A 19359-nucleotide genomic window follows, 5' to 3' on the forward strand; every position below is an offset into this window, starting at 1 on the left:
CTGCATAACTTTGTAAACTTATTTAATCAGCTTCTAAATAGTGAAAGAATGGAGTTTTTTTTCTGGCACATTATAAAAATTGATATACCTTACTGGATCCAATTTTGGTTGTGGATTTTTCACTACCCTTTTCTTGGGTACAACAGGTGTTGCTTGCTGTTCATCTGGAATTTACAAAAAAAAAAAAAACTGTATGACCACCCAAATATACAAATTAATTTTTAAAAATATGTATGTAAAAAATAAACGATTGAAATTTTAACTTGTTTAATATTTCATTTTCAGTTAAATTGTAGAAGATATGATACAAGCCTAACTTCCCTGATACAGGGTGGGGCAGAGCAACTTGCTTATTTGAATTTGGCATCCTGAAGCGATGGTTACTCCGAGGAGGGTGGGGGTAGGCACATTCGAGAGGGCAGGGCGTAAAGTTGTAGCTCCGCTTGGTTTAGTTAGCAGCATGAGTGGACGGTGGAGCGTGCGTTCGCTGTCGAGGCATACTTTTCTAACGGTCGTAAAGTCAAAGCCACGCAACGTGCATTCCGTACCCATTTCAATATTGCACCCCGTGGTTATGTTCCTGGCCGGCAGTCGATTGTTTCATGGGTAAACAACTTCAGGGAAAGTGGTGATGTGAAGAAAAACAAACCTGGGCTTCCACGAGCAGCAAAGTCACCCCAAAACATTGACATGGTAAGGTGTTCTGTTTTGCGATACCCTCAGCGCTCTGCCCGCAAACATGCAGCTGCTGTTGGCTTGTCTGCTCGTTCTGTGAGGCGAATCCTTCATGAAGAACTAAAATTTCATCCCTACAAATTGGCTGTGGTGTACGAACTTAAGCCACGCGATTTTGTTGCTCGAGAAAATGCATGTGAGGCACTTCTTGGCATGCCTCACGACACACTTGTTTTCTTCAGTGATAAGGCTCACTTCCATCTTTCGGGATCTGTAAATAAGCAGAACAACCACTATTAGAGCCCTGATAACCCCAGACAACTTCATCAGCGTCCCCTACATTCACAACGTGTAACTGTTTGGTGTGCACAATCGCAAGTTGGAATAATTGGTCCATGGTTTATTGAAGAAAACGAACTGGTAGTTACAGTGACTTCTGACCGTTATGTCCACATGATTCAGGAGTTTTTACTGCCAACACTGAACGAGATGGATGTGGGAGAAGTATGGTTCCAGCAGGACCGTGCCACGGCACACACAGCGCGTGTGTCAATGACTGTTTTGCGGCAACACTTCCCAGGACACCTCATCTCCTTGAGGGGCGATCTGCCCTGGCCAGCACGGTCGCCTGATTTGACCCTTCGACTAATTTTTATGGGGCTATCTAAAATCACTTGTTTGCACCGATCGTCCTAGGACCCTGGCTCACCTGAAGAACAACATTCATCAAGCTGTCGCCAACATACCCGTCGATATGCTGGAAAGAGTTGAACGAAACTTCTGAGTTCGATTAACGTAGTGTATTGAGAATAATGGATGCCATCTCCCTGATATCATCTTTAAAACTGTGTAAACATAAAATTTAATTGTTGTACTTGATGCTGTTCAAAGAATTAAATATATATCTGCATTACTTTTTTTGTAATTGAATTTCTAAAAAAGCAAGTTGCTCTGCCCCACCCTGTACAAACATTTCAAGCAGGATAGACATATCAGAACTTACAAGTTAGGCTGCGAAGTTAAAAACTTTCAAAAGGTTAATAAAAAAAACTGAAATAACGAATTTTCGATGAAGGATTTTGGGACAAGAAAACTAAAATGCACAGAAAATTTTAAATTTAACCACCAAGGAAAAAAAGTGGGGGTAAAAAATGTATGAAAATGCAAAATAAAAACCAATGTTCTCTCTTAAAACTTTAAATGAAACAAATTACTATGATGTAGCCTTATCTTAAAGGGGTGATTTTCTTTTTCTGCATGACTTCAACCTCCAAACCCTGCTTATGCAATACATAAACAGCTAAATACTCCAAGTGACTTTGTGGGCTTTCAATTAAAACTTTAACATACCATTTTGGTTTTCTGCACTCTCTTGATTTTCAGCATCTGGTTGATCATCTCCTATTTCTTCTGCCTGTTCCTCTATAATTTCTTCTAGATCATTTGGATCACCAATGAGATTATCATCGGAATTATATTCATTATCGGACATCTTTATAATACCTGAGAAAAAGAGAAATAGATTAAATACAAAAAACTTACAGGGTATTCATTAAAAATTTTCGAACCAATACATTGAAAGGTATATTTTGTTCTGTCTAGGGAGATCACAAAATGTTCACATCCTTGGCCTAGCATGGTTTAATACCTAAGAGGTAAAAAAATGAAGACGTCTTGGACCAAATGTTTGACAGATGCATTTTAATATTGTTATTATACATCACGTAAACAGACCATTTCACACATGCAAAAGTCATTATGAATACTTACTTCATTTTTCTCGCAGAACAACATGTTACATGTAGTACTTTCATATATGTGTAGACTGCATCTCGGCTGTTAACTGTTACCTAAGATAGAGATTCGTATCATCTGTGTAGTTTCTGCACAATTAAATTGAATTTGCTTTATAAATTCTGTAGATTTGTTGAATGTGTGAAAACAGCATTTGTCTATTAAAATTAGTACAGATATACTGATAATGTGCTGATTGTTCACAATTAAATACAAACTAAAGGTTAAAAGATTAAAAATCATTAACTTACGTGTGTGAGCATGACATTTATCAAACTACGTTTCGAAGGTTATACTACCTCCTTCTTCAGGTTGAAACGATGTTTTCAGACACCTGACATGGTGCCTCGTCGAGAAAGTGATGGTTGAGGATTTAGGTTATCCCAGTGTCCCCCGGGACATAGCCGGGGATTGCTTGCATAGATGGTTAATAGACCAAAATGTTGAAATCTTGGTCGCCTGGGAATATGTCCGGTGGTTTTTTCTCATTACGGGATACAATTACTTCTCCAGGTTTGAGCTGACACCGTGCATTCACCTACCCCGAGCAACGATCGGCAGTTCGCCGTCATCAGCTTTGAACGTTCTTTTGTTTTTATAGAGTATTGCACGGTTTTAGTACGTGTATTTTACATTCTTTTTTTAGAAAGTGTCCTTCTTATACCATTTTAACCTAAATCCTCAACCATCACTTTCTCGACGAGGCACCATGTCAGGTGTCTGAAAACATTGTTTCAACCTGAAGAAGGAGGTAGTATAACCTTCGAAACGTAGTTTGATAAATCTCATGCTCACACACGTAAGTTACTGATTTTTAATCTTTTAACCTTTAGTTTGAAATTAGTACAGTAGACAGGTTCAGTTAAGTTGTCCCAGTATTTACTACCTTTCAAATTCTCCAGGAGACCATATTTTAAGTCGAAAAAATATAAAAGATAAACATCTAATTCCAGATTTCTTGTTATATTTATCATTGCAAATAAAAATGGCTGTTACATATTTCGTATGGCTAAATGATTTTGCTGAAATTGCGCTGTTATAATTCTTTATAATTTTAATTTTATCTGACCCAATGTCTATCACTACCGAATAAAGTCACAAAACAAAATAATCTGTTTAAAACAGCATCACCAGTGGTGAAAGGTAACTAGTATTTTTCGGAGTGCAGTTACTTTACAATACTCTTACTAAATATCACATGAAAAATATTTAATTTCTAAATTAGTGTTTTTTGATAAGGTAGAATCAGATCCCTGACCCACTGGTGAAAGAGTGACTACAATTGTAATAGTGTTGTACCCGTACACCTATACGTGCACAAAATTATCAATATATATATTGTAGAGATATAGTGATTGAAAGTACAAGAAAACCTCGTCGAGAGATTATTCTATGCTTGTTCATTAACTGGAATTGTCCGATCGCCGAGCAATCTCAAGAATGTGCACGTATCGTTATTTCCTCAGAGCTTTGACTGAGATGTAAATACGTGGATCTAACTTGATCCAGCATGTTCCAAAAGGTGTAATAATCTTTCGAGGCAAAAGATTATAAAAGCAAGCTCGCTCTCATTTACTTTACGTCGAACTGAACTACAACAACGGTGTAAGAAGTTTATGGCTGCATAAGCCTTGCAGCCACTCGTGCGGGATTGCTCGGAAGAGTGAGCTGAGGGTCACGGTACCGAACCTTGGCATCATTCACAATACGGTCAGCAAGAAGCATTTGGACAAGATACATCATTCGTCTACCAGGTATGAACAAGCGTGAATAACCTAAATTCAATCATCCATATTATCTTTCTCTCAGTCGGAGCAGGTTCAATCACAAGTATATTTAAGCTCTACCTAAATGTGTCATTGTTGCATCCCTGTGACCTCAGATCCCTGGTAAAAGGGGATTACAACAATACATATATCATTTTTCTTCTACACTTATTAGTAACGAACATTTAGCACGTCTCCAAATCCCTGTCAGTTTCAGAGAAGCCAAGCAAAGGTTATTTGCCTTGTCCCCTTTTGTGAGCCCACAAAAAGAGATGGCTGGCTATATTTACGCTTTCTCTCCCAGAAGCGCCTTTGTCTCCCCAAAGAGAAATATTCCATTCTACCTGCACCTACCTCCCACTACACGTCAGCCAATAGAAACTGGACATGACAAAACCGAAACCAAACTGTGGATTTTAGCACGGTTGAGTGAAAAGCAGTGTGTTGAGAATTTGCGGTGACAAGTCAGTGTCTAAAAGTTGTACCGAAAAGTCCGTCATTGAGATGTTCCGCTGGAAGTCTGTGTTAAGAATTCAGGTGACAAGTGTGTGTCTAGAAGTTGTACCGAAAGTCTTTGTCAAGAGGTTGCGCTGAGAGTCCATGTAAAAAGGGTTATACTGAATATTCTGCGTCTAGAAGTCAGGAGAGAGAGTTGCGGTGTAAGTCAATGCTCAGAGCACAGCATTTAACACTCGATTTACGATGAACGGGACAGTTTTTGCTACAAAACACACATAAAACCAGTGCTCGAAAAATTTTCTTCAAAACTAGGTTCCAGCTCTGAAAATCAGGCACCAGGAAACCACCTATTACTAATTGTGCATACTACAGTATGTTTCAAAAGTCACGCAATCCAAACTTTGAAAATGTATATCATGAAAATCGTAAGAGATATTTACACCGGGTTTTCTGCACTAAACTAATCCTGTAGGCTATCATTGGGTTCATAAATTTATGTCAGCATTTATCTAAATAAAAGCAATTACATTATTTTAAAAAAACATTGTTAATTTGCTGAAAACATCTGAGAACTAACTCTCAACAATAAATACCAACTCTTAAACAATTTATGGGATCATATGTTGGTGTTCGACTGGTTTTAAAACAGTTGCTTTGTGAGGTACAGCAGAAGCAGGGCATTTTGGAAAATCTCTTGCACATGAGTTTAAGAATGAGTACTAAAATACTCTTCAGCAATGCACACGCACTGCTCCAATGAATACGCCATGCTGAATCAATTAAAAAAAAAACAGGCACAGTATCAGCGAAAATGAGCGAAGAGAATTCAATGTAACCAGGGGCAGTCTAGGATTCTCTCAAAGAGTTCAATTTCGGCACAAAATCTTGATTTACGATTTTTAACGTAAATGTATAGCCAATACTTAAGACACAAGTTGCATGCAACTGTTGACAATATTTCGACCTGGTAGTGTTGCCATATAGGCTACGAAGATATGTCTCAAAAAATGGCACTTTTCACTTACCCATAAAATTGCCAGTCAAAAATTCATCAAATGTTGCACATGACCAATATTGGTCGCAAATGACAGACTGACAGTCATCAAATGTCTAATTATGACCCTTCGATAATTTCTTACATATTTTTCTTACTCAGAAGTTCATTTCCGGAAAAATTTGAATGTTTCTTTCAGTCAGTAATTAATTTATATAATTTTCTGTACGGAGTGAACTGATAATTTTAATCGTTGAAAAATATCTCAATGGATGAGGCTTTATAATGCAGAAAACTCTTTGTAAATATCTCTTACATTTCCAAAGTTTGGGTTGTGCGACTTTTGAAACACTCTGTATAAGATGCTGAGCATCATATTATTCAAAACAATGTTAAATTATTTGAGAAAGCAGGAAATGGGGTGTTGGGGGACAAAGGGTAAGAAATTGATAAAAAAAAGTATAAAAAAATTGCTAACGTACGATGTACTGCAATTTGAACTTAGAATCATCAAAATTTCGTACATATTACAGCAAAACATCACAGTCGCCAGGCTGAAAATTTTAGTCGCCTTGGCGACAGGGATTTTTCGAGCCCTGCATAAAACTTTTACATATAAAAATATGCATGTAAGTGGTCAGTGCGATCGACACCTCAGGAAGCAGCCAAACAAGAAGTGGAAGAAGAGGAACTCGGTCTGAGTTCCATGCCGCAGTGTGATTGACACCACGGACACTTGGGAGAACCAGGTTCCCTAACGGCAGACAATGCATACACCAGTGGACAGTGCCAGTACATCGGTGTAAGTTTCACCGGAATCGAAATTAAGGTGTGGACTTGCAATTCTCACATCATACACATGTAATGATTCTTAACAAAATACATATTCACATATTACAGTCCATCAATCAAATCCATATAATTTCATATGCAACCCCCTTCTTTCCCATCATTTCAGTAATATTTTCTATTTGTTTATGTGCACCGTGCAGGTACAGCCGGGCATCGAACCCTGGACGGCTTGGTCCCCAACTGCCTATTGTTCGGCTTCAACCAGCAGCCCAGGAGGGGAAGAGCTAGACTGTATGGCCACAGTGTCGTATTTATTTCTTAAATTTTTATATCTACTTTGTTCAACATGGCATTGATAGAGCTGTGTGGAAATCAAAACTAGAAGAGATTGTCAAACTAGGAATGGACGATATCAGAAATTTGATATCATGATATCGGCAATAATTTGTCCCCATGTGACCTACATATAATAATAGGAAATGTTATTTGAGGCAGCAAGAGAAATAGTGTTTCAGTGTATGGTATAATATTTAACTTTATTTTGAAATTTGGTTTATTTCAGTTCTTTTTTTTTCTTTGTGTGTGTGTGTGTGTGTGTGTGTGTGTGTGTGTTAGGGGGGTATTGGGGGACTTGGGAAATTTAAAATTGATTGCCCTTTGTAACGAAGAGAGTTACATGCTGTACACAGTAGCCTATATATTAGTCTTATCTCTGAATGCTAAAAAGATCAATTATAATGTCATGCACAAAAGAACTGAGATGTGTCATTCTGGACAACTGCTAATAATAGTAATGTACATTAAACAGTATTTGGATTATCTGCCAATGGTAAATTGTATATTATAATGAGATGTGTGAAAAAAAATCAAATCATAATTTTGTGTAACTACATATGATAGTCATGTGCAGTTTATATGTGCTTGCTTAAAAAGTATGTTACAGCGAGATGTGTGAAAAACCTAACATTCACTGTTCAGGACAACTATGAATGATTAGGGTTATCAGATGTCCTGTTTTTCCTGGACATGTCCCACGTTTTAGCCTTATGTGTGGTGTCCAGGAGGAATTTGAAAAATATCAAATGTTCTATATTTTAAACGTCACATAATATTAATTAGGAAAATGTGTGTGTGTTTCTTTCAACAAAGGGAAATCATGCAAGTTACAAGTCCATTGACCAAATGAAAATAAAAGTTTGTCCTGCTAGAGAACAACTAATGAACCAAGTTTTGGGACCACATTTTGATGTCACTATTCAGTGCCTGAACAGAATTTCTTGCCTTGGGGTTTATACTGATGAAACAAGATGTTTCCCATTCTTATTCAATATTTTTGATTGTAAAGCAGGGGGTATAATAGAGAACAGAATTATTCAGAGTGTCTACCAGTCAAGAAATCAACAAGTAGGTGAAGAAGTTAATAAAAATCACAAAATTATGCTTGTCGTCAAGAATTTTTGCTATCACAATTACTGATTGGTTGATTTAGTTTATTTTACTTCACTTTTCTGTCCCTTTGGCTAATCGCAAAGAGGAGGATGAATGGTGGTAAGATAAGATGGATGAAGAAACAATCACATACATATAGGGACGACAACACAAGCCCCACATAAGATTATACAGACTGTGAATCCAGATGCCAGAACTTCACTAGTCTGCCAAATGCAGTCCAGAATGCATTAATGCATGAAGCAAGTCTAATTCTCTTGTAAAATAAAGCTTCAGTTTTCATATTAACTGCCCATTTGGTAGGATTTTTCATTAAATATCATAGATACAGTGAGTCACATAATTATTCGGACACACAGTAAATTTCTAACGTTTAAGAGCGGGAAGGGAGTGAAATCTGTGTACAGCGTTGAAGTTTATTTTTGTTTAAAAAATGTCATGTTTAGCATAAAATTGGACGATAAAAAGTTAAAAAACGAACATCAGCAACAATATAACGAAGGATGAATCCCTACCGTTGCAAAAATAGTGCCACAAAATTATTCGGACACATAGTAAATGTTAACGTAAGTTTGCGATACAGTGACAATTTCGATTTACGAATTGATTGATACTCTGTTCATATATATTAACTCTGGTTTCCTGTAGGTTTCTGTAGCAATTACGATCGCGTTTTGTTTAACAAAGTTGTGATATAAGAACATTTTCTATGTAGAAATGGAGCGAAGAGGAAAGGAAAGTTCATTTGAACAACGTCAGTTAGTGATATGGCACCACGCTAAGGGTAAAACTTACCGTGCAATAGCCTCAATGTTGAAAATGAAAAAAAGTACAGTTGCAGATATTATTAAGCGATTTAAAGATGAAGACAGGATCGAGTCCCACGGTCATACAGGGAGACCAAGAATGTTTTACCCCAGAGAAGAGACATCAATCGTGAGGAAAAATTAAAAAAAAAAACAAAGATGAGTGCTCCAATGGTGTGTGCTGAGGTAGCTGAGGAGTGTGGAAAGCATAGTCATCCTGAAACTATACGAAGAGTGCTCAGAAGGGCAAACTATCATGGTCGTGTAGCCAGGAGAAAACCATTTGTAAGTAAGCCAAACAGGACAAAAAGACTGGTGTTCGCAAAGGAACACTTAGGAAAGGATCAGACATGGTGGAATCGGGTAATTTTCACTGACGAGAGTAAATTCAATTTCTGTGAGTCAGATGGCGTAAACCAAATGAGGAGCTCCGAGGGAAAAATTTGCAAGCAACAGTGAAGCACGGGGGTGGTCACGTAATGGTTTGGGGTTGCATGTCGGCCCAAGGCGTTGGTAAATTGGCTTTCATCGAACAGACAATGGACAGGTACCATTACCTTGACATTCGGAAGTCAAATCTAAAGACTAGTGCTGAAATGATGGGCATTCTTTGTAACTTTATGTTTTATCAAGATAACGACCCGAAGCACACTTCCCGCGTAGTACAAGAATAGTTATTGTACAACTGCCCAAAAGTGCTCCATCCTCCACCGCAGTCTCCAGACTTGAACGTCATTGAGCACCTCTGGTGTAAGTTGGAAAAAGAAGTGAGGAAAACACCTATAACCTCGAAGGCAGACCTCAAGGAGAGACTTCAACATGAATGAGCCAACATATCGCCAGTGTACACCAGAAAATTGGTAGAAAGTATGCCAAATCGTTTATCCGAGGTGTTAAAAATGAAAGGAATGCCTACCAGACACTGACATTTCTGTTCGTTGCTTTTCAAGCATGTTTTCCTGTTTCTCCTTCCATGTGTCCGAATAATTTTGTTTAACCCACAAAAAATGTTTGTTTTGTTTAATGAAAATATTTTACTAATATATTATATTAAACATAATTGAAGATAATTAACAGTGTGCTCATATTGAGTTTAATTTGTTAAATAAATATTAAACATTTATCATTGTATTATATCACGACTACGTCAGTAAATATTCAGAAACCTTATCTGTCCGAATAATTATGTGACTCACCGTATGTATTTTCTTATTTGCTAACTTCCAAGCAAAGTAGGGATCGAATAAATAAAGGTTAACAAAAACAATCAAAAAAAAAAAAAAAGTCGAGAACTTTGGATTTGATATTTTGGTAGAATTCCTGTAATTATACTAAAAATACCCAAGATTAAACTTCTGTAACCATATCAGACTACGGTAATTGCTGAATATTTGTTAGCCATTACAGGTCATAATGCAAATGTTGAGATACTACTTTCACTAACATCAGCACAATGGACTCAGGAGAGATTTATTCTTCTTCATAAAGTATATCCTCCTGACGCCCTGTGTAGAGAGGTCTCTACATAACGGTTTTCTGCATATGCGAAGAATGGGGCGTGTGTCTGTGTTGAAAACCGCTGTAGAGTATTCTTGACATTCGAAATTCTGGTCCCAACGACAGATGGAGCAAGAATTGTGAACTTTTCGATGCTTGTTTTTTATTCCAAGATGGCGTCCACTACTAAGGAGGTAAAGTGCACATTGTCTGCAGGTATGTATGTGTTTTTGAATAGTAAAAGTTTAGAGATTATCATCAATCCTCTTTAGGGGAAAGAGTAATAACTACCGATTTACTTGGATGTATTTTTTCGTCAGTGCTTTCAGAATCTTCGTTTGCAGGGGCAGTTTTTTGCCGATGTAGAAGCTTCTATACATTCGGCCGTAATGTGTAAATTTCATGATGCTGAAAAAAATTCACTTTGTAAATTTTTAGATGGAATCATGTGAAGAATTGGATTTAACTCTTCCAGAAATGAACCCTAATTTTTTTGATGTAGATTTATGTATGAAAATAGTGTTAATATTCTACATGACTTGTATAGGTTCTATAGCAGTGTTGCCATTTTTCTTACAGATCATAGCAGTGTTGTCATTTTTTTCTTTAGATGGGATCATATGAAGAATTGCATTTAACTCTTCCAGAAATGAACACTAATTTTTTTGGTGTAGATTTATGTATGAAAATAGTGTTAATATTCTACAGGACTTGTATAGGTTCTAAAGCAGTGTTGCCATTTTTCTTACATATCATAAGAGTGTTGCCTTTTTTCTTAGAGATTGCAGTGTACAAGAACCTATTACATACTTTCTTTAGCTTATTGATGATAATTTTTTCCACAATATGTGAGAGAAATCTGAGCAGACTTATTTCAGTACAACTGGACAAAGATTAAATACTTCCAACTCAGAGATGAGTAAATTCTTTGGAGTTTCAATGTACATGTCTTGTCTGAAGGTAGGTGTTTGTTCCGATATTCTTTTTGTTTATTTTATAAATTCAACCGTATGCTTTACATTGGAACATTGATCACCATTACTTCCTTCAGGAATGAATAATTTCACATTCCTTTGATATTTTTTAAATATTTTGAAGTAAGTTTTAATACTTTTGAGCATCAAATGTGTACTTATTCTACTGAACAGTACCCAGTTCACAGAAATTTACGAATTTACAAGTTTAAAGAATTTGCATGTAACATATTTTCAAATTTAATGTTTTTTGTGATTTTTTTAATATTAGTATTTTAACTGATTCCGAATTGTGTTTTTATACTTTCAGTATCCTGTCATGAGGATGTACTGGGCTCAAAGGACAAAGGTTCCAGTCATTGCCTGAACTTTCTCCAGGAATTGTTACCTTAGCCTCAGAACAAAACTTAAAGTAGTCTTTGATGATGATGATGTGAGTGACCAGGCAAAAAAGGTGGATAAGTTCTGGAAGGTGAGACCGACCACTCATTGAACGGGTACGTTCAGGTTGTTTGCAGCTTCCAAGGCCTTCAAGTGTTTGCATTGATGAACATGGGAGGCTTGGATTTGTGTGATCGCATGATGTCTTTCTACAGGATGCAAGGTCATATGAGAAAATGTACTATCAGAGTAATATTTCATGAGCAGTAGCCAATGCATGGTTCTGTTTCAGAAGAAAATGTTTGTTGAATGGCATTCCAACCAAGAACATTCTCAAGTTCCTTTGATTTCAAAATATCAATTGCAGAGAAAATAGTATATGAAGGAAGTGAAATGCAGGAAGCTAATGAAGAGAGAAACAATGTCAATGAAGAATCAAATGTCAAAAGGAGAAAACACAAGTTCCCATTCCTTGTTCACCAGCAAGACTTGGGGCAGCAGTACATCTTCCAGAAGTCATAGATATGAAATACTATGCAAGATGTAGGAGACCAGGATGTAAGGGCTTTTTTCGAACAAGATGTGTAAAATGCAAGATTTTCTTGTGTTTGCAGGTTGATCGAAACTGTTTCCTCATGTTTCACTAAAATAATTAAAAGCATTCAATTTGTGACATTCAGTCTAAAAAGGTTTAATATTTGATAAATATTTAATTTAATTAAATTAATAAAAAAATATTAACATTTTGTAAATAATTCAAATGTACAGGGTGGGCCAAAAGTCACGAAGGGGTTATAACTGTGAATAACATTTTTATTGATCATTAGTATCCAATGAGATTTCACAGACTTGAAGACCAAGGATGGGAGATTGTTTACACTTATGTATGGAATATAATCTCAGGTAGGTGTCCGCCATTATGGGCCTCACAGATACGGCCCCTGTGTAGCACATGATTTAAGTGTACAATTCGTGATAATGTGTTTGGTGATTAATTATTCTTTTTCTCCTCACGTGCCTCAATTGGGCTTCTAAGGACCATTTTCGGCCATCGCATCATCTCGAGAAACACTGACATCAACTGGCCCTCCCGTTCGCCTGACCTCACTCCGCTTGATTATTTTCTTTGGGGCTTTCTGAAGGACAAAGTGTATGTGAACAAACCACAAACATTACAACAGCTCAAGGACAATAGTCATGCAGAAATACGAGCAGTCGGACCATAAGTGTTGACCCCTGTCATCATCATATGCTACACAGGGCCCGTATCTGTGAGGCCCATAATGGCGGGCACCTACCTGAGATTATATTCCACACATAAGTGTAAACAATCTCCCATCCTTGGTCTTCAAGTCTGTGAAATATCATTAGAAACTAATAATCATTAAAAATGTTATTCACAGTTATTACCCCTCCGGGACTTTTGGTCCACCCTGTATATGAATAATTAATGAAAAAATATTTTCCACCACAATCATTATATTGGACTTCAATATTTTATTGCATACAGCAATTGTGTAGAACAAAATATTATGTCAGACTCTTAAGAAAAGTAAAAATGTGTCTTGAGTTTAATATATTAAAGTGTTTCATTTGTTACACCTTGAAGCCCAATGTAGAGAATACTCTACACCTCATTCTGCGCACGCGCAATAAAAATTTCACACAAGGTTGATATTTTCCTTCAAGTTGGTGCTCAATTAATGTGCATAACACAAATTTACTGAAAAAAGTAACCCCACAAACTCATGGGTCTCAGGAGGCTATAAAACATTTGGTGCTTGTCCCTATAATTTCGAAGATTGACTGTCCAGTCTCTCATCAATATATTTTGACTAAACCTGCAATTTTGAGAAAAATTTCTCTTCTGAGAAGTACCAGTTAAAACATGTAGCAGAAGTGCATTCATTCTTTAATATATTACAGTACATTTAAGAATTTGTAAAAAAGGTAAAGTGCTCCCCTGTGCTTAGCACCATGCCATTCAGATGTATAGGGGTGTGAGGGTAACACCCCGCTCTTTTTTGATCCGGTCGTGAGTGGGGGTGATGTTAAGAATTCATTAAGAATTCAATTCTTAAACTGAAAAAGTGTTATTTTTAAATTACTTTTTAACGTGTTCTGTAGAAATATGAATTATTTATTGCAAATGCTTTGTATCCAACATTTCCCTTATAGCGATCTGGTAACCATATGAATGATAGCACGTTTACAAATGCTTCCATAAAGCTCCAGTGCTGCCACTACTTTCTACCGTGAATTTGCAATACTGCTGAGTCGCTTCTCTTTACAAAGTGTTTCCAGATAACTGCAATAACGAAAGCAAGCCCCCTTTATTCATTTCAACCTTTATGGAATGGTATTGAACCAGTAGGTCTGGAATCTAGATGCCTCTATTTTCACTTTGTTGCTAATGTAATGCAACTGTTCTTGCAATATGGCTAACAACAACTTACATTTTGTGAGTCAGGTTTCATGTACATTTCTAAGGTAAATGTTAGATCTAGCACAAACAGATTTCTTTATTTTTACACAAGAAACTACTTACGGAAATGACTTTCTATAGCATTGTACAAGTTCCTGAAGGTATTTTCTTTTATCGGGAAGCTATTTTATGGTCAAATTTTTTTACTATGTTTGCCTTACCTAACTGGGTAAAATTTTAATCTCCTAGAAACATATTTCTTCAAATTCACAGGAGAAAGTACTTACCGAACTAACTTTCCGTATACTTATCAAAGGTCGTGGAATTGTTTTTCCCCATTGTTTAATTTATTTGGCCGATAAATCATGTATTTTTCAAGATTAATGTCTCCCCAATGCACGAAAGCTGTTGAGTCTATGCCGTTCTACTATGTGAACTAAATCTTGCATGCGTTTGATGACGTAACATCCAGGCAGTGTTTCTAACCATGCGGTTTTGTAACTGTGTAAACGTTGCAGAATTATCTTGAATTTTTCTGATGTTGAATAACAATTTTAACTATGTTTGCCTAACCTTCCCGTGCATGGTTCATGGGGCTATTTATGAATGGTGTGTGGGGCTACGTGCATGGTTCGTGGCCATATCCGTGCATGTTTCGTGGGGTTTTCGAACCTGGAAAAAAATACAAAATCAGTAACACGAAAGTAGGTATTTTTGATGAAGATTGCAACACTGCATAACCACTGATCAACGCCAATGTTAGTCAAGATTTCTCAGTGATATTGCGTGTAACGCAAGCGAAAACGAACAAACAAGAATTACTCGATATGTGGAAAATTGAGATAATTTGCGTGAAAAAAGCCAAATTCCACCTTTGCGAATCCTCAGCAATGCAGAATATGTAAGTACCAATGTGAAAAATAAGAAAAACGAATTTGAGAAGTTTCCCGGAGATTGAAACGGTAATCCTAACCAAACCTAACCTAACACTATGTGAATGGTTTGTGGGGTTACACTGAATTATCAGTATAGTTAAAAAAAAAAATTAAAAAATTGACCATTCACGATAGCTCCACAAACCATTCACGTAGTGTTAGGTTAGGCAAACATAGTAAAAAAAAATGTTTTCTTAAGTCCAGGGGAAAAAAAAAATTTCGTGCTAAAATAGCTTCCCGATGAAAGAAAATACCTTCAGGAACTTGTACAATGCTATAGAAAGTCATTTCCGTAAGTAGTTTCTTGAGTAAAAATGAAGAAATCTGTTTCCGCTAGATCGAACATTTACCCATTTCCTAAAGCACAACAAAAGTTCTGGCTCGAGATGTGAAGGTTCTGGTTCAATCGATCCGGACCAAAAATTCAGATTCCATGGATCAGGATCAGGTCGGTTCTGGCCATCCCAGAACAGAGGTGCTCTTGACAACCTCTTTTCTTAGCAAGTTCTTTGCCCAAGCAGTTATATATATGGATTAATTTCAGTATTCTGTCACTTAATTTCTGTAGCAAGCAAAAAAGAGAATATCTCAAAAATAGCACTGATTACTTCATTACCATCTTAATATTATGGGATATGTAAAAATACACCTTGGTTTTGGGAAAAATAACACTGATTTCTGCAAAAATTAAATTCGGTACCCTTGACCCTCCGTACCCCACAGAGAAAGTGAAATATCTTGCATGGTTTATGAAGATATGGAGCAATTTTACAATACCGGACCATTCCCCGATTTCATTCATATTTCACATACATAATGATTTTGGGCTCCTAATCACGAATCTGCAGTTAATATTTGGGGGTAACATGTAGAAATTCGAAAAAAAAAAGGGGGGGTCCGTGATCGCAACCAACAATGCACGATTGCTCAATATTTACCGGAAGATTTGTGTTTCTCATACTAAGAAACAAAAATTACAACCCCAAATTTTAACTATGCTTGCCTAACCTAACCTTATCGGAAATGGTTCGTGGGGCTATCCGTTGGTAACTATTTCATATGCAACGAACGGATTTCTTCATTTTTACAGAAGAAACTACATACCGAATTGAGTTTCTGTAGCATTTTGAAGGTTTGTGGAAGTGTTTTATTTCATCATTGAATCTTTTTTTGACTGGAAATTCATGTATTTTTTAAGATAAATATCTCTCCGACGCCCAATTGCCATTACTTCCATTTGTTTTCTCTAAATGAACCGGATGTTGCACACATTTAATGACGTAATCTCATGTCACTGTTTCCAACCCTGCCGATGTTTTACAAGAAAATGACGCCCCTTATTTTTTAACTATGACTGCCTAACCGAACCAAACCTAACCTTACCGTGTTTGGGGGGGGCTATGCAGGAATGTTTGGGGCTATTCGTGAATGGTGTGTGGGGTATTTTCCGGTTATAACCCCAAATTTTAACTATGTTTGCCTAACCTAACTGAACCTAACCTTACCGTGAATGTTTTTTGGGGCTATGCGTGAATGGTGTGTGGGGCATTTTTCAGTTAGTAAGGTTGGAAACACTGCATTTCCACTACGCAAGTCAAGCTGTGCGGCCATATGGTGTTACGGAAGCGAAAAAACGAAGAACAATAATAACTGCTAATGTCAGAAATTGAAGTTATTTTCGTGAAAAAAGCAAAATAACACCTAAAAGAATGTTTCGCAATGCACAATAGGTAAGTACCAACGTAAAAAGGGTTAACGGTTCAGATTGTTTTATGATTTCTCCTAGCACAAAGACTAATTATTGTAGAATTTTGGAAATCATTGTCACACAAAATTTGAACCTTCGGTAACAGTAGTATAAGCCGGAGACACATTAAACTCGTTTGTTTTCAAATAAAAATCATTGCTACTTACCTCATATGCATAGCGGAAGATTTTTCAAGCTGGGGATCACTTTTTTTTCCATGAAAAAAGCGTTATTTTCAACATTATAATCATTTATTGGTCGTTGCTAATTCGGCGGGCAAATTTTGACTCACGTTGTCTATCGTCAGCTGATATGCAGTATCGTCAGCTGATGTGCAGTGTTTCAAAACTTATGAACCGATAAATGCCGCACAAACTATTCACAAAAGGTTTTTAAGCGAAAATTGAGGCTAGACTCTACTTTACGTCCTTATCTGCATGGTGATTGCTTCTTTGCGTTCGCGGTGCACGATCGTGGTGCGGCACCCGGAATCTCTTCGGGTAAGTACCTTTCTCTTTTTACACTTTCTGTTCACGATAACCCTACTATCCATTCACGGGGTCGAGGTATGCCTACGAGGTTAGGTTAGGTTCCATTAGCACTCATTTCACCCCTAAATATGTGCTTCATCACCTAAAAAATTCCTCAGTACGTTCAATTGCGCATATTGCGGAGACGGATTTCTTAAAATTTACAGGAGAAAAGACGAGAAAGTACTTACGGAATTGTGTTCTTGAGGGCTTTCTGAAACCGGAGATATTTTTTTTTATAATCGTGCTACGTATTTTGCCTGTAAATAGGGTAATTTTTCGTCAATCATGCATCTCCGTTGTGCGATAGCTCATGCCGCCATTACCGTCAACTACGTGAATCAAATGTTCCGTGCGTTTGGTTATGTAACCCCCTCACAGTGTAGCAACCACGCGGAAGTTTGACAAGATGATGTGTGAGCGGTTTTTTTTTTTCCAATAAAAGGTAAGACTCTAGTTTACGTCCTTTTCCTAAGGAATACGTTGTCATATATCGTTGGAAAGCTTATTTTATAAGGAATTCAACAACGTAAATCCCAAAGCGAGCAAAAATTTCCTGAAGGAGTAGATCGAGAAAAACCGATGTTGTCCGGATATGCGCAATTGAACATACTGAGGTATTTTTTAGATGATGAAGCACATATTTAGGGGTGAAATGAGTGCTAATGGAACCTAACCTAACAGGCCTAACCTAACCTCGTAGGCATACCTCGACCCCGTGAATGGATAGTCGGGCTATCGTGAACAGAAAGTGTAAAAAGAAAAAGGTACTTACCCGAAGAGATGCCAGGTGCCGCACCACGATCGCGCACCGCAAACGCAAAGAAGCAATCACCATGCAGATAAGGACGTAAAGTAGAGTCTAGCCTCAATTTTAGCTTAAAAACCTTTTGTGAATAGTTTTTGCGGCATTTATCGGTTCATAACTTTGGAAACACTGCACATCAGCTGACGATACTGCATATCAGCTGACGACAGACAACGTGAGTCAAGATTTGCCCGCCGAATTAGCAACGACCAATAAATGATTATAATGTTAAAAGTAACGTGTTTTTCATGGAAAAAAGTTATGGCCAGCTTGAAAAATCTTCCGCTATGCATATGAGGTAAGTAGCAATGATTTTTATTTGAAAACAACCGAGTTTTATGTGTCTCCGGCTTATACTACTGTTACCCCAAATATATATATTCCTGTTACTACCATGACACCAAATTTTAACTATGTTCGCCTAACCTAACCGAACTAACCTAACCACGTGCCAATTGTTCGCAATTATTTCCAATTTCTAGATCCTGATACTACCACGACACCAAATTTTAACTGTTTGCCTAACCTAACCACGTGCCAATGGTTCGCAATTTCTAGACGTGACCGACAAATTTTAACTTCAGATTTCGTGATTAGGAGGCCTCAATTAGTATGTCAAATATAAAGAAAATCGGAGAGGGGTCCGGTCATCTCAAGTCATACCAAAGATACCGTTTTTAGTAACAAAAAGCGGCGAAAGTACTCTGAAATTGCAGGTTTTAACTTACGTGGGTCATTCTTTGGGATCAAATATCTCAATTACTTGTGCTTTCCTAACGCTGCAACCACTTTTACATTACGTAAAACATTGAAATCTGTCGATAAAAAAAAAATCGACGAAATTCTCGTGGGGGTACAGTGGGTAAACGGCCCCTCAAATCCTTGGTGATGCCACCATAGGCTATATGGAATAAAGAATGTCTCGCAAATAACAGCAACATCGGACTCAAGGATCTTTGATAAAATTTGCAAGTATCTTACCTGTATCCTTATTCTCTGCACAAGAAATCTTATATCGCACAAAAATTGCAATTGCTTTTTGTATAGAAGCACAACTTGTAAGTGCATACACACTTCACAATCACGTAATGTTGAAGAAAACCCGCCTAGTATTTGAAAAAGTGATCACCAGAGGTCAGTAAATACCAGAGAACAAATGACACTTTTTATCCGCACTGTTCAAGTTGCAATCACCAAGAATTAACACAAAATTACGCTACGAAAAGTCATCGTTATCCTCAATACTATTATCACGCGAGGAAATTCTTTGGGGCATCAACTGATCGAACTGATTTGTGGTATTCATTCGTTCCAAGAATGAACTAAG

The 19359-nt window shown here is 37.1% G+C and overlaps 1 protein-coding gene across 1 annotated transcript in view; it reads right to left on the reverse strand.

The window, feature by feature from the left end:
• LOC145994687 (uncharacterized) overlaps positions 1 to 19252 on the reverse strand; it is a 29627-nt gene extending 10375 nt beyond the window's left edge. Inside the window, exons 1-3 of the mRNA XM_083130840.1 lie at positions 19014 to 19252; positions 2026 to 2178; positions 89 to 164 (exon numbers count right to left, since the gene is read on the reverse strand). Of these exons, the coding sequence (XP_082986966.1) occupies positions 89 to 164; positions 2026 to 2167 (218 nt within the window). The 5' untranslated portion in view covers positions 2168 to 2178; positions 19014 to 19252. The remainder of the gene's footprint in view (positions 1 to 88; positions 165 to 2025; positions 2179 to 19013) is intronic.
• Positions 19253 to 19359: the final 107 nt, after the last annotated feature.

The sequence above is a fragment of the Lepisma saccharinum genome, chromosome 11 (assembly GCF_977018435.1).
Source record: "Lepisma saccharinum chromosome 11, izLepSacc3.1, whole genome shotgun sequence".
NCBI classification, from domain to species: Eukaryota; Metazoa; Arthropoda; class Insecta; order Zygentoma; family Lepismatidae; genus Lepisma; species Lepisma saccharinum.